This window comes from Perca flavescens, unplaced genomic scaffold (assembly GCF_004354835.1).
Source record: "Perca flavescens isolate YP-PL-M2 unplaced genomic scaffold, PFLA_1.0 EPR50_1.1_unplaced_scaf_4, whole genome shotgun sequence".
Lineage (NCBI taxonomy): Eukaryota > Metazoa > Chordata > Actinopteri > Perciformes > Percidae > Perca > Perca flavescens.
In genome coordinates, this window is record NW_021166691.1 from 514,687 (window position 1) to 539,574 (window position 24,888).

Below are 24,888 nucleotides of genomic sequence, written 5' to 3' on the forward strand. Positions count from 1 at the left end.
ATTTTCATATTGTGTTGAGTTCAGGGACCAGAGAGTCTGTCTGTTTTCTCTCCACGTTAGTTATCTGCTCAGCCAGCTGCTGGAACTTCACACTGTGCTATTAGTACTTTTACTACAGTAACATGTCATCAATGTGCTATTAGTACTTTTACTGCAGTAACATGTCATCAATGTGCTATTAGTACTTTTACTGCAGTAACATGTCATCAATGGGACAGAAAAGCTGTTTGATTGGGTCTGTTGGAGGTTTGATTCACTCCCACATTAATATGTTTGTGTTGAAGACTTCACTGTTGGTATCAGTGAGGAAAGAAGACAGAGGGTGGGGGGATGGATTTCATATTTTAGGAAACATGTTCAGCTTGTGTAATGAGTAGTCAGTGTCTACAGTCATTACATCTTTCAGTCAGTAACGGAGCATCAGCAGCAGTCCAAATGTACTTTTATTGTGAAAATCTGCTCCTGTTGCATCACTTCCTGTCTGCTTCCTGACAGGTGGAGCTGGGACTCATTCCAGGTAACAGCTCACCTGTGTCAGACATTTCTCTCCAGGTGGAGAGTGACCCTCTTCTTCATCAACTCTTCTTCATCAACTCTTTGGACTGTTTGAAGAAACTGTAAGTTGCTGTTTGATACTTTAACAACATGTTAGTCTTTGGTCTCTTCAGGGTTAGTTTCTGGCTCTGTAATGTTAAATATAATGTTTCTACTTCACTTCTTATTTCCTGAGGAAGTGTGGAGGACTCTTGTGTTGAATATAAATCTCCATGTTGGTGATTTACTGGAATCAAACAGCTGATCTTTATTTCCTTTCTCCAGCTGTCAGAAAACAAATGGTTGTCTCCATCAGAGTAAAGTGGGACACAACACAACTCTCATGGTTCTGCTAAAAGGTTCAATGTTCAACGTTTGGCTTTATTGTCATTATAAGACAGAATTGTCCAATGAAATGCAATCATCTTTTACAGCTGCTCTGATGAAGTTAAGTTACCGACCATGCTGCCTCTGTGGACTTTGGGCTAAAATATCGAAAAAAGTAAATTATTAATAAAATATATTCCATAAAGGCGACTAAAACTCTGAAAAAAGCAACAACAACATCGTTTGTGTGCAGTTTAGTGTCCCAAATTCCACTATGGCCACATCAAGACCCGCCCTACGAAGCAGCTCCATTGGTTGGGGTTAGCATTTGACCTCGAGTGGTTAAGGTTAGGATAGCCAATTGGTCAGGGGATAGGACCTGTACAAACGGGGTTATATTAAGGGGAATTTGGGACACTAAACTGCACGTATACCCAAAAAACATAGAAAAAAGAGCAGCAAAAACGTAAAAAATTGTCCAAAAAGGCGATTAAAACTCTGAAAAAAGCAACAAAAACATAGAAAAAAGCAACAAAAACATAGAAAAAAGCAGCAAAAAGGTCTGAAAACGTGACAAAAACCTTAAAAAAAGGAACAAAACCTTGTAAAAAGTCCCCCATAAATCCTGCTTATGTTTACATAGTTATTGGGATCCTGATGTGTGAACATATATAATATATGATAGAAGAAATAGTGAGTTAATGTGTGCTGGATGAGAGTGAATCCTTGGTGTTATTTAGAGATAATTTAGAGAAGATGGAGGTCAGCTGGTCCAACGTGTGTCTGAGAGAATGTTCCAGAACCAGCAGCCAGCTGACTGCTGGTTCTTTAGTTCTTCTTTCAGGAGAAGCATCTTTTAAATGTGTCCTCCTGGAGTCTGTCTGCTCTCTCTGTTGATCAGACACCATGACAGCACACAGCAGCACTGCTGCAGCTTGGATTCAACCATTTAGTCCTTCACTTCATCTCAGAGGAACACATGACACTCTCACACCTCCATTACGTCACCATGACACTCTCACACCTCCATTACATCACCATTACACTCTCACACCTCCATTACATCACCATTACACTCTCACACCTCCATTACATCACCATGACACTCTCACACCTCCATTACATCACCATGACACTCTCACACCTCCATTACATCACCATGACACTCTCACACCTCCATTACATCACCATTACACTCTCACACCTCCATTACATCACCATTACACTCTCACACCTCCATTACATCACCATTACACTCTCACACCTCCATTACATCACCATTCTTCACATGGATCCATTAGAGGAGCAATACATCACCTCAAAGGCCAGATAATCATTCATAGAAACATTCATATCTTTCAGATTTACTGTCTTTATGCAAAAAAGAAATGAAAGTATATATAATAAAGTAAGTATATAAAGTATAAATAATTAATTAAAAATAATAAATGTGTATATATAATAAAAGAAAGGGATATAGTATTACAAAATAAATACATAAAATATAATAACATGTAATTTAAAAAGGGGGGTGAGTGTGTAAGATAAAAACAAAAATTAAACTAATAAAATCTGTAAACATGTTTTAATGTGTGAATATGTTTGGTGGAGCTCTGCTTGTAGTTCCTGCTGATGTCACCAGAGGGCGCCATGATGTCACTCTCCAGCTCAGAGATGAAAACAAACTGGGGACTTTGGGTTAGTTGGATTGTTCTGTATTTTGGTATTTCTCTCTAAAATAACAGATGACAACATTACCAATAATCAGTAACGTTATAAATCATCATGTCATTGTTTGTTGACAGTTAAAATAACTTTTAACTGAAGTTTAATTTCCTGTTCATCACTGCTGGTTGTTATAAAGAGTTACTGCTCCTCTGATCTCTGTTGTCACAATATTTGTGGTTCTACAGGATTCTTTCTGTCTCCTCCTCTTCCTCCTCCTCCTCCTGATGAAGCTGAAACAGGTTGGTTGTTTTGCTGTCAGAGACACACACAATAAGATGTCTGGGTGTCCCAGAGGTCTTCCAGGTCCAGCTGCAGCGTGAGAAACCTCCAATCAGAGCAGTCCAGTACGTAAGTTTTTCACTTTTTCATTTTCATATTGTGTTGAGTTCAGGGACCAGAGAGTCTGTCTGTTTTCTCTCCACGTTAGTTATCTGCTCAGCCAGCTGCTGGAACTTCACACTGTGCTATTAGTACTTTTACTGCAGTAACATGTCATCAATGTGCTATTAGTACTTTTACTGCAGTAACATGTCATCAATGTGCTATTTGTACTTTTACTGCAGTAACATGTCTGAATACTTGATCTAATCTCAGAAGGAAAGCTTGTACTTGTTATTGTCCTCCATTTATCTGACAGCATGTTACTCTGCACATTCACAGTTTACACACAAAGTCTGAATCAGCAGTAAAACATTATGTAATGTTCCAGAGAATCAGCTCTGACGCAGCCTTGTTATCTGAATACTTGTTCTGCATCTTTTCAGTGTAGCTCCTCTTCGCTCCACTGATCTCTTTAGTCAGAGTGTTTCTGGTTCTCCAGGATTCTTTCTGTCCTCTTCCTCCTCCTGACGAAGCTGCCTGAGTTCAGCTAGAAACTGGTTAGTTCTGGCTCTCCTGTTAGATGATGAAACACAGTGATGCCCCTTTGGCTCTAATGTGGAGTTCTCTGTAGAGGTTTTCACTGTTAAAGTCCAGAGAACAGTGAGCAGAGAGTCTGTCTGTTTTCTCTCCACGTTAGTTATCTGCTCAGCCAGCTGCTGTTACTCTACTCTATGCTATTAGTACTTTTACTGCAGTAACATGTAGGGCTGTAGCACAAAATTCTGGGCCCTGTAGAAAGGCATTTTCTATGGGCCCCTCCCCGCATCCACAGCTATTCTTTCTAGCATCTTTCTGGGTAATCAGTCCCCTTTTCCCCCCCAGTCCAACGCCCTGATAACATGTCTCAATACTTGCTTTAATCACAATAATCATCTTCTATTGAATAGGGAGAGGGGGGAGTTTGGGTTCTTCATTTTCTGTTGACAGCAAGTTTCACAGCAAACTCAAAGGTGAACCATTCACCACATCCACGTTCTTACAGTAGGCCATTTTTCCTGCTACTAGATTACATTGTTTGTTTTAGTATTTTCCTATTTTCAAATGGACAATAAATCTGTAAACACATTTCATGGAGGGGAACTGAGTTATTCAAACTGCGTGTCATACAAGTGTTGATTGTTCCCTGACTCAGCCTCTCAGCAGCTTATGGAGGTTTCAAAGAAGTGGCTCCCCTTGTTATTGTCCTCCATTTATCTGACAGTGTGTTACTCTGCACATTCACAGTTTACACACAAAGTATGAATCAGCAGTCAAACATGATGTAATGTTCCAGAGAATCAGCTCTCTCACTGCTACTTCTACATCAAGTACACTTAGTAACAGAGCAGGAACTTGGACTGAGTATTTTCACCGTGTAGTATTAATAGTTTGGAGTACTTCTTCCACTGAGTCTGTTTAACAATAACGTTTTTTTTCTCTTATTGTGAAAATCAGCTTCCTGACAGGTGGAGCTGTGACTCATCAGGAAACAACTCACCTGAGTTCTTCTTCATCAACTTTTCATCATCAACTCTTTGGACCATGTGAAGAAACTGTAAGATGCTGTGCACGATCAGCCTAGCTACACATCAACTCTATAATGTTTTGAAGATGTTCAAACTCTTGGAAGTAGGCTAAATCTTACCTTTTAAGCACGATAGTGAAGCATCTTTGGCAGCTCTGGAACAGGCGGCCGTTACGATAGTGAAACTGGCAGACGTTTTTTTTCTTTTTTGAATTTGCCATCACGTCGCACTATTAATGACATCACAAGCAAAACGTGCCACTGATTGGTTGGTTAAAATGTTAATCCAGGGCAAACAACTTTGTCATTGATCCTGGACTGTTAATTACTTGGTGATATCAGATCGTGCAAGATGCTGTTTGGTACTTTAACAACACGTTAGTCTTTGGTCTCTTCAGGGTTAGTTTCTGGCTCTGTAATGTTAAATATAATGTTTCTACTTCACTTCTTATTTCCTGAGAAAGTGTTAAGGACTCTTGTGATGAAGATAAATCTCCATGTTGTAACATGAACTACTACAGAGGAGGTTTTAAATACTTTGCCAGATGTTTCTACGTCTCTCTGTCCCAACCGTGAGGCTGCAGTCAGAAAACTTTACGGCTGTGTAGTTGAGATCTAAATGAAGGCTGAGTTTGAAGATGTCGGGGTGGGGGGGGGTCCAAGCCTTTCTCCTGCTGTCAGAAAACAACAGGACTCTACTGTTTCCTCTGGGACCTTTCAGAATAAAATGTAGTGACCTAAATGCCTCTGTTACTGTTGTAGTGATGTGTGGAGGAGGATGCACAGGACAGAAAGGTGAGACTGATTGTCATAATGGAGTCTTGTCTCCATTAGAGGACAGAAAGATGACATTAGTCCTGGAGTCTTGTCTCAATTAGAGGACAGAAAGATGACATTAGTCCTGGAGTCTTCTCTCCATTAGAGGACAGAAAGATGACATTAGTCCTGAGTCTTCTCTCCTTTAGAAGACAGAAAGATGACATTAGTCCTGGAGTCTTGTGTCCATTAGAGCAGTGGTTCCCAACCTTTTTTCCTTGGCGCCCCCCCTACTCATGTCTAAGAAAAGCTGAGCCCCCCCCGAAACCGAAGTTGAGGTAACTCTCGAGATAGAGCCTTACTTTCTTTTTTGATACAGAGGAGTTATCAGCACTGTTATGTTTCTCCACCATGTTTCATTCATGAAATAGTGATGCTGTGGCAGCAGGAAAAACGAGGATACAACAAAATATATAGTTTTTATACAGACTTATGTATACATTATATATTCTAGTGTATTATCATAATTTGTTTAACATGTGCAAATATTTTCTTTTTACCTCAACCTCAAACCAGATAAAGACTCGCGCACCCCCTGTGATCTTTGCCGCCCCCCCTGGGGGTGCCCGGACCCCAGGTTGGGAACCACTGCATTAGAGGACAGAAAGATGACATTAGTCCTGGAGTCTTGTCTCCATTAGAGGACAGAAAGATGACATTAGTCCTGGAGTCTTGTCTCCATTAGAGGACAGAAAGATGACATTAGTCCTGGAGTCTTGTCTCCATTAGAGGACAGAAAGATGACATTAGTCCTGGAGTCTTTCCAATGTCCCTGTTCTCCCAGAAAGAGAATGAATGACAGAGCAGGATGAGCAGAGAGCAGAAATCATTCAGTGAAGAGCTTCAGACTTTATTTTCTGCTTGATAGCTTCTAGTTTCTCTAGCAGCTTCTGGTTCTGGAGATTAAAAAGTGGTCTTCCTCTCTTTCTACCAGGACCCATCAGAGACCAGACCCTGCTCAACCTGAACACAGCTGTGTGTCTACGAAGAGTGACCGGTCCATTGAGACACCACTACTTTAAAAACAAGGCGACCTGTAAGGGAGATTAGAATGGGGAAAAGGGTGAGGAAGCGAATTCAAATGGAGAGGAGGAGAATTAAAATGGAGGAGAGAAGGAAGTGTCGAAGACGGAAGGAAAGGGAGGAACTTATTGAAATAAAGCGTCGAAGACTTAGGTGAGTTGTTGTGAAACCTCCAACAAACTAGAAGTAGTGTTGTCTCATTGGGTGTGGGGTCTTCTTGTAGAGGGTCTCTGTGTTTCCAGCCCACTGTAGCCTGTCGTCCAGGTGAACTCTGGGATATCTATGGCCCTGTTTTCACCTGGTATTAACATCTGATCTGAGGGATCTCTCAGACCACTCCCTGGAAAAGATGGCCACCGGTATACAATAACCTTATTATTAGTTTCATAAAACGTCCCCACAATCAGCAGTATGTAGGATATTACTACACTACACTGTACTATTACTACAGATATTCCTGCTGTTATGTCTCCTTTAGTTATTTATTAGCCTCTCATTGGCAGATCTCCACAGCTCTGAGTGAACTAGGGAGCTGATTGGTCAAAGCAGCGGCTGTGAAATGGTTTCATTTACTTTATGAAGTCAGCAACATTACAAAACATTTGAAAGAACCAACTTCTCCTGAAAAACAGTGGCATCTTATTAAAGTAGAATCTTATAAAGGATATTTTGATTGTTTTAATTTGAAGGCCGATATCGATACAAATATTTGGTGATTCAAAAATCCAATTATATATATATTTTTTAAATCCAGATACACGTAACAAAATATAAACATATTTCACTAACATTAGTTATTTGTAGTCATTCATGATTCCTCACTAAAATAATATGATAATGCTGTTTGAAAATAAACTTTTTTGTTTTATGTTCACAAAAGAACATAAAAACATAAAACTTAACATATGAAAGAGAGGGAACTAATGCTGTGTTCCAGACACAGTTTTTAGCCCGTAAGTTATGACTTCAAGTCACGACTTACGACTTGGTAGCGTTCCAGGCAAAGTCACCGCAAACCCTTCTAGCTAGCGTTAGCTAGCGGCTACCTAAAGTTGACGTTATCTGTATAGGTTACTTTACGTTGCCTATTTATGTCTATTTATTTATACTTATCACTGTTAATAAACCGCGTCTGTACAGCATCAACGGGGGTTGCCATTGTTGTTTATGTGTGTGTGACTTCAAAAACTGGAACTGGGAGTACAACGATCTGGTACGAGTTCACGAGTAGTAAGTTACGAGTTTGACTGCCGTTCCAGGCACTTTCACGTGTAGAAGGTTGTGAAAACACAAGTTACTGGTTGCCTGGAACGCACCATTAACCTCAGGCTCAATTACTATGGTAACTTAACTTCAGAGTCAGTTACTATGGTAACTGAGTCTGTGAACCTAACCTGGTCGGGAGCAGGTTTTTTTCAAGAAACCTCGAGTTTAGATAGACCTACAACCAATCAGAGCAACAGAACTCAACTCAACTGTCAACAGAACAACAGAACTCAACACTGTGTATACACTAGACGGATCGTGGACGATTTGGGTCGGACTTGCGTTATTTTTTTTGTCAGTGTTTTAACCGCTTGAGGTTAGTTAGCCTACTGCTAATGTTTAGCGTCATCTCAGCCTCGAAAGCAAACAAACATACTGTTGTGCTGTTCTCTCTCTACTAATGCAGCATCTATTCAACAAATTAATAACTTTATAATGATATGACAAAATGTACTGCATACATACCTTTTTGCTGTCGATGCTTTAAAAGCGCATCTGATGTCAGCCTTGTCTGCACAGCATGTGCTCTCCGTGCAGCGCACAGTAACACGTGTCGAAAATAAACAACACGAGGCATCAGTGCTAGTTTTTATTTCTCCTCTAGAGGAGCTATTGTAATGCATGATGCCAGCAGACCCTTCTCAGCTCTGTGTACTGTGGAATGAATGACCGCGCACGCTTCTCAGCCGCTCCAGCAACAGACGGAACCAGGAAAAACTATCTGTATGGATTTTTGACGATAACGATAGTTCCACCAATCAACTATCGGTACCGATTCATCGGTTTCGACCTCAAGTAATAAGAGCGCCCTCTGGTGGACAAACTATGCAACGCCAACACTCAGAGCATGGTTGAATGGATGGGGTTTCCTATGTTTTTATTTTATTTTTTAAATATAATATCAGCCCGCCATATATCGGCCGATAATATCGGTCGGGCTCAAGTTTTAATCAATGTGTTTCTGTCAGAAAGTAAGTCATTATTGGCATTTATTTTTAATTATTAGGCTTAAATACATATTTATTTTAATTATATATTTTGTCAGTTATGTTAAGCAGGGAGTCTTTAACTAAACATGTGGTCTTCAATAAATGTGTTTTTCTATCAGGACCCATCAGAGACCTGAACATGAACCTGAACCTGATAGTTTTTTGGATTTTAAACATGTTTCTGACAAAAACTAAGTGGTTAATAATTATGTATATAGCCTGTTGTATTATTATATTTGGTATAAGTATCAGTTCTTATCAGTAGTACTGATACAGATGCTCTTCCTCTTTTTCTTTAGACTATCTGCTGATGGAAGGTAAGAAACTGACAAACATTACTAATATTTGAAAAAAAAAACATTTGTCTGTGTTAAAACATTTTTTAACTTGCTTCAGGATCCGGCAGCAGAGACCAGAGTCTCCTGAACCTGAACCCAGCTGTGTGTCCTTCAAGAGTGACCGGTCTAAGGATTTACCTAAGACCTTCAAAGAAGGACATCATTCTGTTGATCCAAGGTGAACATTTCAAACTGAACAGAGTGTTTGTGTCTGATTCTCATTTGTGAGTCATCAGTGTAAACTCTCAGCTTTCAGAACACTGCAGACCGGCGCATTGTAGTAATCAATTGCAAGTATCTGCAAGTTTCAACCTGTCTCGTCCAGAATCTTTGGTCTGAACTGGACTTTTGCAACCTGCCCTAGTAGAGGATTATGAGTGGCCACCCATAATTCTCTACTAGCGCAGGTTGCAGATGGCCTTGCCAAGAATAACAGCACAGCAGGGGGAAACCCACAAGCAACCTGCTCCTTACCATGCATATCTGATTGTGGTCTACAAGATGCAGCCCACCTGTGTGTTTCACATGAATTCACTCTGTACATTTAAAACTGTTGTGTTTCAGTGAGAACACTGTTCTCCTGGATGGCATGACAAAACAATGAGCAAATATTGTTTGAAATGTATCCACAATCCATTGTTGCAGTGTTCTGGGTACAGTGCAGATTATATTCAGTTTTTATATGTTTCTATCAGGAGAAAGCTGGAAGAACCAGAACCCAGCTGTGTGTCCATGAAGAGCGACCTGTCTAAGGGTTTACCTGTGGCCTCCAAAGATGGACGTCACTCTGTTGATCAAAGGTGAGGATTTAAAACTGAGAACAAAAGAAACTGTGCTGCCTTCCAGTTGGTCTGATCCATCAAACACTGTTGATTATCTTTCCAGCCTGTTCGGCTTTGGAGCATCGTTCTCTGGTGTTGTAGCTCAGTTTTAGAGCAAAACTCTGCCGTGTACTCATGTTTTGTTCTAATATTCAGTTGTTCTCATCAGACAATATTTTCTGTTGTTTTAGATTTGGTTCGACCCAATATTGACTTGTTTTGTGTGCATATTAGGTTTGTTCAAACAAACCAAGTGAAGACATCCAGTTACATTGTTACCTTAGTTCTCTCAGTGAAGAGATATGCCTCCACTCTTTTACATATTTCATATGTACAAGAATGATTACTACACAGAGATAGAGAAATATAATCTCTTGTTGTTCCCAGAAACCTCCAAAGTAGGCTTCTGGATGTAGTTGGTGAAGGTGTGCCAGAGGGAGGGGGTAGCAGCTGCAAAGACCTGTCCCTCCAGGTTTGGTGCTTGGTCAGTGGTTATGTGGTCTCTGCGGGAGGTGCTAGTGAACATGCGGGCAGCAAAGGTTTGGACATATTGGAGTTTATTGAGGCTCTTATTGGGTTTAACATAAAGGATGCTATTGTAGTAGGCGTGTCTGGAGGTCATGAGGGCATGGATAAGTGTTTCTGTAGCGGCAAAGGGCAGGCACGGCTGGAAGGTAGGTAGTGATAGTGGAGTGGGTAGCTGCGGTTTTGGAGAAGAGATAAAGGTAAGTGTTGTCTACCCAGCAGTGGATACAGAGGCCATGATGGTGGATCTTTCCCAGAGGAAGGATGTACATAATGAACAGGAGGAAACCTGAGATACTTGAACTCCTTCATCTGGGGCAGTAAATCTTTTTGAGGCCAACTGAAGGGACTTCACCATTGCATAATGTGAGCTAATTCTTCCTGATTCCTCCACCGAGTGGACCAGGAGATCTCACAAGTTCCCAGTGGTCAGTCTGCTCAGCAGCATCAAACACACCTGGACTCCATATGTATGGTATGTACATGTTCAACAACTACTTTTACATCTATCGTGTTCACACTCATCTGGTGCATTTTATAGACCAGAGGATTGTCATTGTTATGTTTTTTATGTTGCACCAAAGAGTAGCACACAATTTTGTTCTATCTCCTTACAATGACACTAAAGTAAATTCTGATTCTGCGGAGATATCTTTTAAATTACTTCATATTTTACTAAGAGAAAGCAAAGATGAATGTATGAAGCAAACCGCATCGGATTCCGGACAGAACCTTGAGACATAGATTTAGATGACGGAGTATAATAATGAACAATAACTGAAAGGTAAGAAGATAACCACTCCAGAGCTGATCCAAACATTTCCATCCACTGCCTGAGCCTCTCAAGTATGATACAGTGATCCACTGTATCAGATGAAACACTGAAGTCTAATAGAATTAATGTAGAATCTTTACTTTTGGTTTATTAATTACCATTATATAATCATCCATGAATGTTAGTTAGTTAGTTAGTTATATTTTATTTTTGTGTCATGCAAAACATTTTGGCCCATCCCACATGGGATTACAAGACACCACAAATTTACTTATTTAACAAACATCTTCCTGTTGCATATACAAATCTTTCGGACAAATACATGAATACAAATATATAGACATACACACATATACACATACACATATGTATATACATGTACACACGCAAACAACTAGTTCTCATCTACACTCGATAAAGAGCTTTTTTCCTCTTCTCCCAGGCTTTATCTAAATAATTGGCCAATTTATGTTTCATCAACAGCCATCTCAATCTTTGAGCAGAATGAATATTGAATTATTTGTTTACACAAATGTCATCATAACACAATTTACAAAACTGGTCTGTTTTGATAATCTGAGTATTTTAAAACTCCCCAAAAAATTCTGTTAAGTGACGGTGTACTTTTTGGTATCTTTTGGATCTTTGCAGGGACAAAAGATGGAGACACCTAAAGAAGTCGTCTTAACAACTTTAGAAGACTTGGGAGCTGAGGACTTTGAAAAATTTAAGTGGTACCTGCAGCAGAAAGGGACCCTAAAAAACTTCCCAGCAATCCAAAAGAGTAAACTGGAGAATGTAAACAGGCTGAACACAGTGGATATTATGTTCCAGACCTACAGTATAAACACTATTAATGTGACCAGAATAGTTTTAGTGAAGATCGATCAAAATGATCTAGTGAAGAATTTAACAAACATCATCTATGAACCTGCAGGTAAGTCATAATCATTATGAATTAAAAAAAATGGATGTAACAAAGATCAAACGTATATATCAGTCTTCAACAAACATTAACTTTTATTACCAATGTCTCCCCCTTATCTACAAAGATACACGTTGTGTTGACAACAACAGAACAAGCTACCAAATATCCACAAGAAACAAAATTTAAAGTCAGACTGTTTTTGTTTACTCTGCTGGATAAGATTTGCACACACTGATATCACTGTAAGATACTGCTTGGGCAATATTAATTCCCTCTTTGGACAATGAAGAGTTCATAGATGTATGACGGAGACACCAAACATATCAGTTGTTTTTTAGGAATACAAAGTCATTTTACAATAGTTAACATATTCAGTACCTTGTCGTCAAATGGGCTGAATAGATTTCATGAATACAGAAATGTGCACATTCACCAGAACAAACCGTCATTGATTTCATAGTTTTATTCATTCAGAGATTCTTGCTGCGTGCCAGCGAAACATCAAATCCAACTTACATAAGACGTTCCAGCTTGTGTTTGAGGGGATTGCTAAAGCAGGAAACAAAACCCTTCTGAATCAGATGTTCACAGAGATCTACATCATAAAGGGAGGGTCTGCAGAGGTCAATACTGAACATGAGGTCAGACAGATTGAAACAGCATCCAGGAAACCAGACAGACCAGAAACAACAATCAGACAAGAAGACATCTTTAAAACTCCACCTGGAAGAGATGAACCAATCAGAACAGTGATGACAAAGGGAGTGCCTGGCATCGGGAAAACAGTCTTAACACAGAAGTTTACTCTGGACTGGGCTGAAGACAAAGCCAACCAGGACATCCAGTTCACATTTCCATTCACCTTCAGAGAGCTGAATGTGCTGAAAGAGGAAAAGTACAGCTTGGTGGAACTTGTTCATTTGTTCTTTAGTGAAACCAAAGAAGCAGGAATCTGCAGGTTTGAAGAGTTCCCGGTTGTGTTCATCTTTGACGGTCTGGATGAGTGTCGACTTCCTCTGGACTTCCTCAACACTAAAATCCTGACTGATGTTACAGAGTCCACCTCAGTGGGTGTGCTGCTGACAAACCTCATCAGGGGGAAACTGCTTTCCTCTGCTCGCCTCTGGATAACCACACGACCTGCAGCAGCCAATCAGATCCCTCCTGAGTGTGTTGACATGATGACAGAGGTCAGAGGGTTCACTGACCCACAGAAGAAGGAGTACTTCAGGAAGAGATTCAGAGATGAGGAGCAGGCCAACAGAATCATCTCCCACATCAAGACATCACGAAGCCTCCACATCATGTGTCACATCCCAATCTTCTGCTGGATCACTGCTACAGTTCTGGAGGACATGTTGAAGACCAGAGAGGGAGGAAAGCTGCCCAAGACCCTGACTGAGATGTACATCCACTTCCTGGTGGTTCAGTCCAAAGTGAAGAACATCAAGTATGATGGAGGAGCTGGGTCGGATACACACTGGAGTCCAGACACCAGAAAGATGATTGAGTCTCTGGGAAAACTGGCTTTTGAGCAGCTGCAGAAAGGCAACCTGATCTTCTATGAATCAGACCTGACAGAGTGTGGCATCGATATCACAGTAGCCTCAGTGTACTCAGGAGTGTTCACACAGATCTTTAAAGAGGAGAGAGGACTGTACCAGGACCAGGTGTTCTGCTTCGTCCATCTGAGTGTTCAGGAGTTTCTGGCTGCTCTTCATGTCCATCTGACATTCACCAACTCTGGAGTCAACCTGCTGTCAGGAAAACAAACAACATCAACACAGTTCTACCAGAGTGCTGTGGACGAGGCCTTACAGAGTCCAAATGTACACCTGGACTTGTTCCTCCGCTTCCTCCTGGGTCTTTCACTGCAGACCAATCATAATCTCTTACGAGGTCTGCTGACACAAACAGGAAGTAACTCAGAGACAAAACAAGAAGAAATGGAGTACATCAAGAAGAAGATCAATGAGAATCTGTCTGCAGAGAGAAGCATAAATCTATTCCACTGTCTGAATGAACTGAATGATCGATCTCTATTGGAGGAGATTCAACAGGCCCTGAGATCAGGGAGTCTCTCCACAGATAATCTGTCTCCTGCTCAGTGGTCAGCTCTGGTCTTCATCTTACTGTCATCAGAAGAAGATCTGGATGTGTTTGACCTGAAGAAATACTTTGCTTCAGAGGAGACTCTTCTGAGGCTGCTGCCAGTGGTCAAAGCCTCCAACAAAGCTCTGTAAGTGGGATGTATTCATCAATAAATACTATGATATCTTTCAACAGGAGAGAAAAATAAATTGTTGGCTTCCTGTTGTCTCTCCAGACGGAGTGTCTGTAACCTGTCAGAGAGAAGCTGTGAAGCTCTGTCTTCAGTTATCAGCTCCCAGTCCTCTAGTCTGAGAGAGCTGGACCTGAGTAACAACAACCTGCAGGATTCAGGAGGGAAGCTCATCTCTGTTGGACTGAAGAGTCCACACTGCACACTGAAGACTCTCAGGTCAGATAACAATAATCTTTGAAAACACAGTATTGAAAAATACTTTGGAAACAATAAAAAAATTTGAATGTTTCCAAAGTATTTTATTCTGACTCAGAATCACTTCATGAATAATTAAATATGAGCTGTGGCTGAGATCCAGAAATAATTTTTCTTTTACTATCATTTGAATTTGATTACTGGACATTTGTTTATTCCTGATTATACAACAAGTAGATACAACCAGACAATCTGATTGGTCAACTACACATTTAGAACTACTCAAATCAGCATAACAGCATACCCAGAGCCATTTGAGCACACCTGGTGCATCACATAAAATATTACTCCGCCATTTCCATGGCAATATTGTAACTTAGCCTATAACATTGATCCAATGGCCGTTTTATTGTTAATTTTGATTTATGTGGAGAACTTAGTTTTGATGAATGGTTGGAAGAGGAAGAGAAGTAAACAACATTTTTGCAACACTCTGGACTTAACTGTTACTGAAATAGTTTGGATCACATCAGCTGTTTGGATCACATCAGTTGTTTGGATCACATCAGCTGTGCCACTGACATGTCAATAATTAAGTAAGTGAAATCTATCCATGAGAAAAAAATATAAATAAAAAGTTAGCCAAGCAGTTTGGTATTTACATGTGCGGTAGTTATGTTTTGGAAAATTTGACAATTCCTATCCTTACAAAGCTAACGTTAACTTAAGATTTCTTTTAAGAGGGAGTCACTACAAATCGTCTGTGGCTTTTCTTTATTTTGAGGGCAAATTGCCCCACAATAGGTCTACAGTTTGATTATAACTTCTATTTAGTTGGAAACCGTTGTTGTATAATTGCTTTGTTACATGAGAGGTTTGATTTAACTCCATATTATCACTTCAGTCATGTTTATTAATCTCGATGCAAGCACCTCGGTCCTAGCCGCATCACTGTCGTGCAAATAATGACGTTAAATCAATCCCTCTTGTCTAATATTGCTCAATGCAGTCACGATTAATTATAATTTGTCCAACTTGTTTAGAGTAGAGCAGCATATATTTAAACATGCTGAGAAGGGATTTCATATACTGTATCACCAAAAGTCCAGACTCAACATGTGAACACAATCGTTATGTCTTCTTCTATGATATTTCTCTAAACTAGTGCTGTCAAACGATTAAAATATTTAATCGCGATTAATCGTATTAATGTGATTGTTAACTTGCAATTTATCGCAATTAATCACTTTTTTTAATCCTAAATGTTCCTTGTTTTTTTGTATCCCATTATTTTTTTCTCATTTTTATGCTATTATTAACATGGAAAAGTGGATCGGCTTGCTTTGTGCAAATGTGCTTTTGTCTGAAGTCATCCATTGTCACCTGGCTTTGATGAGGGGACGGAGAATTTGCATCAGCAGTTTGCTTAGCCATCAAGTGGTATTTCAGACTGGACGTACTGCGATGATAAGTTCACAATGACAAAACACACAGATCACTTTGGTCTTGTCAATGGAACCATTTGGCAACTTTTTACAAGTAAACTTTCCATTCAGAATCTTATTGGCATCCATTTATTTCGGCGTCTCGCGCTCGCCATCCACTTAAAACGTAACGTTACCCTACTACTCTTTGGCCGGCTCGCAAGCCCAAACCAGTGTGTGCCGCATGAAAGTTTCTTTGTTACCGGTCTAGCTAGATCCGGTGTTTTATAGTTTTTCTAACGTTACTAGTTGTTGCAACAGCATGTGAAAAAAATGCCGTTATAATGGTTTTGCATTAACGCCGTTAACGAGCTTAACTGACAGCACTACTCTAAATGTTAAGCTTTATTAAATTAAACCGCCCTTTTAATGTCAGGATTTAAAACTTTACAATTCAGAAATCTTTGAATGTTTCCAAAGCATTTTGTTCTTATTTATAATATGTCGTAAATCATGAAGTATGAACTATAGCTGAGATTGAGAGCCTCATTTTTTTTTATCTCATGTGAATTTGAATACTTGCTGTCTTTTTACTCCTCATTCAGTCACAATTAGTTATCATGTTTCCAACTTGTTTAGAATAATATAGCAACAATTGTAATGTGTTTAAAATGGATTTTATATTCTCTCTCACCAAAAGTCCAGCCTTAACATTAAAACACAAATGTTATCTGTCTTCCTCATTACTGTCCCTCCAACAAAGCTCTGTAAGTGTAATTTATGTATAGGGATGATAGGGAGGCAATACATGTAAATACCTGGTTTCCTTCCTATGGTCTCTCCAGACTGAGTGACTGTAACCTGTCAGAGAGAAGCTGTGAAGCTATGTCCTCAGTTCTCAGCTCCCAGTCCTCTAGTCTGAGAGAGCTGGACTTGAGTAACAACAACCTCCAGGATTCAGGAGGGAAGCTGATATCTGTTGGACTGAAGAGTCCACACTTCACACTGGAGACTCTCAGGTCAGACCAAGTTACTGTTTGTCTTTAATTTGAGATCTTTCTATAAACTTTAAACTTAATATAATTTAAACAGTCCTCATATCAGTACTAAAATTTTACATTTTGGGAAAAATCTTTAAATGTTTCCAAAGTATTTTGTTTTTATTCATAATCACACGTCATAAAGCATGAAATATGAACTGTGGCTCAGATCTAGAAATCATTCATATTTTAATATCATGTGACTTTGATTCCTGATTCAATCTTGATTATTTATCTACAACTTTGTTAGAATAAAACAAAGGATTTAAACTGAAAAGGGATTTAATATACATAATATACCAAAAGTCTAGACTCAACATTTAAACACAAATGTTATCTGTCTTGTTTCCGGTTGTCTCTCCAGACTGAGTGGCTGTAATCTGTTAGAGAGAAGCTGTGAAGCTCTGTCCTCAGTTCTTAGCTCCCAGTCCAATAGGCTGAGAGAGCTGGACCTAAGTAACAACAACCTGCAAGATTCAGGAGGGAAGCTCATCTCTGTTGGACTGAGTCCACACTGCACACTGGAGACTCTCAGGTCAGGTCAAGAACAATAAACTTTGGAAACACAGTATTTTAAATCACTGTGTTTCAAAATCAAAAAATGTGAATGTTTCCAAAGTATTTTATTCTGATTTAGAATTGCTTCATAAATAATTAAATATGAACTGTGGCTGAGATCCAGAAATAATTTATATTTTAATATCATGTTACTTTACTTTACTTTACTTTACTTTACATTACTGGACATTTGTTTATTCCTGATTATACAATAAGTAGATCCTGCCAAACAATCTGATTAGTCAACTAGACATTGAAAACATACTCAAATCAGCATGACAGCACACCCAGAGCCATTTGAGCACACCTGGTGCATCACATAAAATATTACTCCACAATTTCCATGGCGACATTGTAACTTCTAGGGCTGAATCAAAAAAAACAGTAACGTTAGCCTACAACATTGATACAATGGATCGTTTTGTTGTTAATTTTTATTTCTATGGAGGACTTAATTTTGATGAATGGTTGGAAGAGGATAAGAAGTGAATCATTGCATGAAATTACATTTTTACAACACTCTGGAGTTAACTGTTATGGAATAGTTTGGATCACATCAGCTTTGTGGATCATAGTAACTGTTTCGATCACATCAGCAGTTGGAAGACATCAGCTGTTGGAGCACATCATCTGTTTGGATCACATCAGGTGTTTGGATCACATCAGCTGTGCCACTGACACATCAATAATGAAGTTTGTGGACGTATAGTAGCTAAATCTATCAATGAAAAATATATTTCTTTAAGTAGATATTTTAGTCCTAACCAGATTAAGTTAGCCAAGCAGTTTGGTGTTTATATGTGCGGTAGTTATTACATTTTGGAAAATTGCACGATCTCTACCATTAAAAAGCTAACGTTAGCTTAATGACTGGCTGACTAACATTTAACAGGGAGGGACTACAAAATCGTCTCTGTTCCTATTCTTCATTTTGAGAGCGAATTGCCCCACAATATGAATACAGTTTGAATATAACTTTTATTTCGTTGCTAACCGTTGTTGTATAATCACTTTATTACATGAGAGGGTTTGATTTAAAGTCATTATCACTTCAGTCATACTTACGAACCTTGGTGCCAGCACCTCGGTCCTAGCTGCATCACTGTCATGCTAATAATGACGTTAAAAACAAACACTTTCGTCAGGGGTGGACTTGAACAAAATTTCAGCCCTCGCACTGTAGTCACACCAGCCCACATTACCATGCAGTCCCACCCATGGACACATGCATTCACTAATTACATTTGTGTACAGATGGTGAAATAATATAAGCAGTACCTTATGTAACAGATTTTTAAACATTTAATGTAAGTAACTGGCAAACAATGCTTACTACTTTTTAAAGATCACACGTTTATAACAAATGTACACATACTGTCTGTCTGTTTATGCCATTTCTATGCTGTTACTGTCATTCTCTACAGTATGTTTCTCTATGTATACACTGTACATATTGGCTGTCTGGTTAACTCTCTAACTCAGCAATTTTAATATGTTTTTATGGCTTTCTGTAATTATACTTCAGGGTTTTTCATTGCTCAGAATTGGCCTTTGGGGGAACATGTCAAGCATGGGGTTGGGGGTTCTGGTCTCCCCCAGGAAATTTTGAGGGTAAAAGACTTCAATTCCTGCATGCCCCCTTGGCATTTGCCAGAATTGCCAGATGGCCAATCCGCCCCTGGTATAATATTGCATAATTCAGTCACAATTAGTTATCATGTATCCAACTTGTTTAGAGTAGAGCAGCAGATATTTAAACATGCTGAGAAGGGATTTTATATACTGTATCACCAAATGTCCAGACATGATATTTCTCTAAACATTAAGTTTTATTACATTTAAACTGCCCTTCTCGTGTCAGAACTTATAATCTCATGTGAATTTGAATACTGGATGTGTTTTTACTCCTCATTCAGTCAAAAATAGTTATCATGTTTCCAACTTGTTTTGAAAAACATAGCAAGAATTTTAACATGTGTTTAAAAGGGATTTTATATTCTCTATTACCAAATGTCCAGACTTAACATTTAAACACAAATGTTATCTGTTTTCTTCATTACCGTCCCTTCAACAAAGCTCTGTTAGTATGATTTATTCATCATTAAATACTCTGCTATCTTTCAACAGGAGTTAAATATAAATAACTTGTTTCCTGTTTTCTCTCCAGACTAAGTGTCTGTAACCTGTCAGAGAGAAGCTGTGAAGCTCTGTCCTCAGTTCTCAGCTCCCAGTCCTCTAGTCTGAGAGAGCTGGACCTGAGCAACAACAACCTGCACGATTCAGGAGGGAAGCTGATCTCTGTTGGACTGAAGAGTCCACACTGCACACTGGAGACTCTCAGGTCAGGATTCATTAACCCATTCAACTGATGACCATTTAAACTGTGATTAACTTTAGTTGATAAAACCGATGACATGTAGCTTTGTGTGTGCTAATACGATAAACTTCAGCAGTAGTTATATATAGTTATAATTATTAATTTCTAGACTCAGAGTTACTTTCCATGAGGGTATTTCCTTGTTTACTTTTGTTGTTAAATAATTAAATAGAATAGATGATTTTAAAGGTGTATCCTAAATCTGGACCAAAATGTACCTGGACAACAAACAAACCTAAAACAAAAACATGGCTCCACTTGTTGACAGAGGGTTCCTGTGTGTTGTTTTGTGTGTTTGCAGTCTGTCAGGCTGTCTGATCTCAGAGGAAGGCTGTTCTTCTCTGGTCTCAGCTCTGAGCTCCAACCCCTCCCATCTGAGAGAGCTTGACCTGAGCTACGATCATCCAGGAGACTTAGGAGTGAAGCTACTGTCAGCGGGACGGAAGGATCCTGTCTGGAGACTGGACACTCTCAGGTACAAACACTGATGAACAAAAAGGAGATATTTGTGTAGAAAGTTTTGAAGGAGAACATCTCCAGGAACTTATATGATAACTCCTAGTTTGGACAAATCTCTGTATGTTAAAGGAACTGTCCGGGGTTTTAAGCATGGCTCATGTGATCCATCAGAGACGTACACTGACAACTGGAACAATTAATGTACAAAGTTCCTCTTGTGGAGAGTACCGACTCTAAGTTCAAAAAGTCCCTCAAAACGCTCTTTCCAAGTTCCTGCGGTTCAAACACAATATATGTGTGATTGTGATGTAATGTTGATGTTTCTCTACAGAGAAAGGTCCACCAAATGCTTATTCTTGGGGGAATTGTTGGGTCTATGTACATGATAGTGTGGCGCTGGCAGCCGTAATCCTGTAGGCACTGTGCACACATGTTTTCTATGAGACACTCCTCTAATGATAACAATGTGTAAATGCCCACATAGATTGTTTTGCTCTCTGCTATATTCAGTTATATTTTCCTCATTATATATATAAGTTATTTCACCCACAAGCCATCCACTATTAATCAGAATATTAATTGTTATGACTTGATCTGTAGATCAGAGGTGGGCCGTCAGGGCCAGCAAGGCCTTCATTGCTGGCCAAGAGATTGTCACAATCAGAAAATTATGTTTTTTTATAATTAAAGTCCTCTATATTAATTTCTAAAATAAATATATTTATCAATTTCATATGTATTTAATAGATTATATACGCTGCAGGTTTGTTTACATTTTTAGATGTAAAGATAATGCAAGAAAGGTGGATGTACTTTTTCGTCACATGATGAGCAGCTTTTGGTAAGTTTAATGGATTTTTCTGCATTTTAGTCAAATTATTTTACCAGCTATTACTGCTTGCTTTAGGTGTTAAAGATTGAGCAGTGTCAGTAGCCGCTGTGCCTTTGTGTGTGCGTGGTGACGTGTTTCTTAAGCCCCTGCTGCTTGGCTGGAATTTGTGGGGAGGCCTGTTGATTGCTGACTGTGTTATTTGTGTTTTTGATTGCTTTGAGGTCCCCGGATGAGTAAATAGGACCAGTTGTTGTGGGTTTTTCATTTTGATTCTCTCTCTCTCCCTCTCTCTCTCTCTCTCTCTCTCTCTCTCTTTATTTTCTTATTTAACCTTTATTTATACCGGAAATCATGGCATACACAATATGTACTATACAATATTTAAACTAAAGTGTCAAGTTGACATAAAACACTAAAGTACTAAAACAAGAACAGGATTCTGAAGATATTGTTTCCAGTAGCCTTAAAATGAGTTCAAATTCCCCTAGTGGGATCAAACTGGACAGTTTTAGATTCTGTTGCAGTGTAATCCAGGTGGAGCTCTCTCCCCCCAATAACCTGTAGTTTCAGTAATATTGTCATGACCTAGTCATTATTATATAATAAAGTAAGCTAGAAACACAGTCTCATACACAACAAATAGCCTATCATAAGAACCTCTGATTTTTGGAGCAGTAAACAGCTTTACAGGGCGGACGATTGTTGTGTGTACTATAAAATAAAATTCTGACTTGGACCTGCTCTATCTCAAAAGTGTCCTGAGATAACCTCTCTTATGATTGGACTCTGTAAAGGAAATTAAACTGAATTAAATATTTTAACTGATTGACAGCCCAAATATGAATATAAAATGAATAAATTCCAACCCTACATTTGATTAGAATGAAGCTGTGTGTGTGTGTGTGTGAGAGTGATGTAATGCCCCCCCCCCTCCTCCTTTCAGGGTGGAGCCTGCTGGAGTCAGATGGTTGACACCAGGTCTGAGGAAGTGTAAGTGTGTTTTTAATTTCATTCATCAAACTGTGACATCACTCATCCAACCCTCTGATGTCATCATCAGAGTGCTGATTGGTTAATAACTGCAGCTGTGTTGTGTCTCCTTCTCTCCTTCAGATTCCTGTGAACTCACACTGGACACAAACACAGTGAACAGAAAACTCAAACTGTCTGACAACAACAGGAAGGTGACATGTGTGGAGGAGGATCAGCCATATCCTGATCATCCAGAGAGGTTTGACTCCTGGCCTCAGCTGCTGTGTAGAGATGGTCTGACTGGTCGCTGTTACTGGGAGGTTGAGAGGAGAGGAGAGGTTGATATATCAGTGAGTTACAGAGGAATCAGGAGGAAAGGAGACAGTGATTACAGTTTGTTTGGATATAATGATGAGTCCTGGAGTCTGTTCTGCTCGGATAGTCATTACTATGTCAGTCACAATTACAGAAGAACATCCATCTCCTCCTCTTCTGTCTCTAGTAGAGTAGCAGTGTATGTGGACTGTCCTGCTGGCTCTCTGTCCTTCTACTCAGTCTCCTCTGACTCACTGATCCACCTCCACACCTTCAGCCCCACATTCACTGAACCTCTTTATCCTGGGTTTGGGTTCTGGTATGGTTCTGGTTCCTCAGTGTCTCTGTGTTGTGTGTAGGACAGAGAGTCTCCTCCTGCTTCTCACTGCTGATCAGTTGAGTCTGTACAGGATCACACTTACAGAAATATTTCAGATTATTGTTATGAACTAATGAATGAACTTTTGTATGAAATAATACAGAATGATTGAACAGATTCCTGGTAAACATTGTAAACTTCTTCCACTTCCCGTCCTTTAAAGATGGAAGCTGTGATCATCAAATTGTAGAAATGCCGTTAACGTTTCATGTTTAGTGTTGAATTCTGTGACTTTTCACAATAAAAGCATAAAGTTACTGTGAATGTGTTTGTGGTCTTTCTTTTTAACTTTTAAAACCAGTGAACTCCAGCCTTGTCTCCTCCCATAAGTTAATATGGAAATTACTATAAATGCACACCCAACGTCATTCTTTGTCCAATCACAATGGGTTATCCCGCTGCAGATGGAAAATAACTTCAGCTGTGAGGTTCAAGTGCTGATCGCGGAGGTGGAGGCGGGAACAAAAATGTTCTGTTTGGAGGTTTATCATCTTGGATAAGCAATAAAAGAAAATGCCACGCATGGATGAAATAATGAAATAGTAAATAGGACTAATGTAACAGAAATATCTGCAGATTTAAGACAGTCAAGACGGCCCAGTGTTTGGTGTACCAGGTACACCTTGTTCACTTAATATTCTACAAATCATCCATAGGATCAGTTTCACGTTATAAGTTTGCCCCCTCGACACAGCGTTTGTTCCTAGGGAGATGGATCCATGCATCACACCTCCTGTGCACCATGGATGTCTGAGCCTCAGCAACTACAGACTCACAGACACTATTGCATTTTTCCATGCTGATCTTTCTGTTGCACAGTGAGTAGATATTTCATCTATGGGAAATACAGAGGATGACAAGTAGAATGAAAGTCTTTTCTAAGTGGATTCATCATTAATTTGCCGTCCTCATGTTTAACAGAGGTTAAGTAGCCTGCAAATTAAACAGTTAATAGTGTGAAAGATGTGAAACATTATCCACATAAATGCGGATATAATTATGTTTTTTCATAGACAACGTCACAGTTGTATGCCATTAAGTGAAATGGAAACTTTATTTTGTAACATTGGTAAGTTTCGGCACATTTCACTTAGAAGAAGCCATCACGACAGGATAATTGAAATGTTTAATGCCGCAACAGAGAGTTTTCTGACTGTATTTCTATTCCCTCCAACAGGTAAACTAACTAGAAACAGAACCCTGCTAATAGATAATAGTAGTAAAGTAAAGTCAAACTTTAGTTCATAGCTCTAACAAGCAGAGACGTTTCATTTGATTGTAGCTGAAAATGCCGTTTAGCTTTTGTGATTAAAATAGAGGAACTTGTAAACATGTTTTAATGTGTGAATATGTTTGTAGTTCCTGCTGATGTCACCTGTCTTCTTGATAATGCTTGGAATAAAAGAAATGTGGAATTGAAAGTGATTGGACAAGAACTGTTCTTACCGACACCTCCACTGGTCTCAGGCCAGCCACCCACAGCCCTCTACACCTCCTTATCAATGTAGGTCAATGACATCATCATCCGTGGTCCACGCACAGATTCCCTGATCACAGCACGTTTATTTCTGTACAGAGAAGCTGGATACAGCTTTGCTGTTATTGGTATTTTTAGCCCAATAACCGCTGTTTTAATCAACATTTATTCACCAGATCTTATCATGGTTTAATTGTATTTCTTTTAATGTTATTATTTCGGTCTATTTCGGCCACGGAAGCGGCTTTGTTGTTTTGATATTTTTTAAACTATAATACTACATCTAGCAACATATATGTAGATATTATCATAGTATGCATTTCTTTACTTTAATAATATTATTTTGGTCTTATTACTGGTGAAATATTACAGTAGGCTGTAAGACAGAACACGATATGATCAGAGTTGGGCGCATGCAAAGCCGATTTCCCACAATGCAATGCCGGCATTCATTTCAGAGAATCAGATCAGCGGGTCTTTAACACCAGCATCGCTTCAATATACATATATATAATAAGTGGTTTTGTCATCAGCAACAACACGTTGCTCAGTTTTGTTCCAGTAAGTTATGCACCATAATAACGTTTAAAAAAATCCGCGTGTATATATCTATGGTCCTGG

General features: G+C 39.2%; 1 protein-coding gene across 1 annotated transcript in view; it reads left to right on the forward strand.

The window, feature by feature from the left end:
- LOC114551731 (NLR family CARD domain-containing protein 3-like) overlaps positions 1–23,023 on the forward strand; it is a 23,307-nt gene extending 284 nt beyond the window's left edge. The window contains exons 2-17 of the mRNA XM_028572694.1: positions 496–617; positions 2,473–2,559; positions 2,775–2,937; positions 3,354–3,467; positions 4,405–4,504; positions 6,225–6,466; positions 8,868–8,885; positions 8,965–9,084; positions 9,602–9,705; positions 10,648–10,727; positions 11,679–11,964; positions 12,430–14,194; positions 19,624–19,797; positions 20,135–20,308; positions 22,068–22,114; positions 22,238–23,023. Coding sequence (XP_028428495.1) covers positions 6,342–6,466; positions 8,868–8,885; positions 8,965–9,084; positions 9,602–9,705; positions 10,648–10,727; positions 11,679–11,964; positions 12,430–14,194; positions 19,624–19,797; positions 20,135–20,308; positions 22,068–22,114; positions 22,238–22,770 — 3,426 coding nt within the window. The 5' untranslated portion in view covers positions 496–617; positions 2,473–2,559; positions 2,775–2,937; ... (1 more) ...; positions 4,405–4,504; positions 6,225–6,341 and the 3' untranslated portion in view covers positions 22,771–23,023. The remainder of the gene's footprint in view (positions 1–495; positions 618–2,472; positions 2,560–2,774; positions 2,938–3,353; positions 3,468–4,404; positions 4,505–6,224; positions 6,467–8,867; positions 8,886–8,964; positions 9,085–9,601; positions 9,706–10,647; positions 10,728–11,678; positions 11,965–12,429; positions 14,195–19,623; positions 19,798–20,134; positions 20,309–22,067; positions 22,115–22,237) is intronic.
- The last annotated feature ends 1,865 nt before the right edge of the window (positions 23,024–24,888 follow it).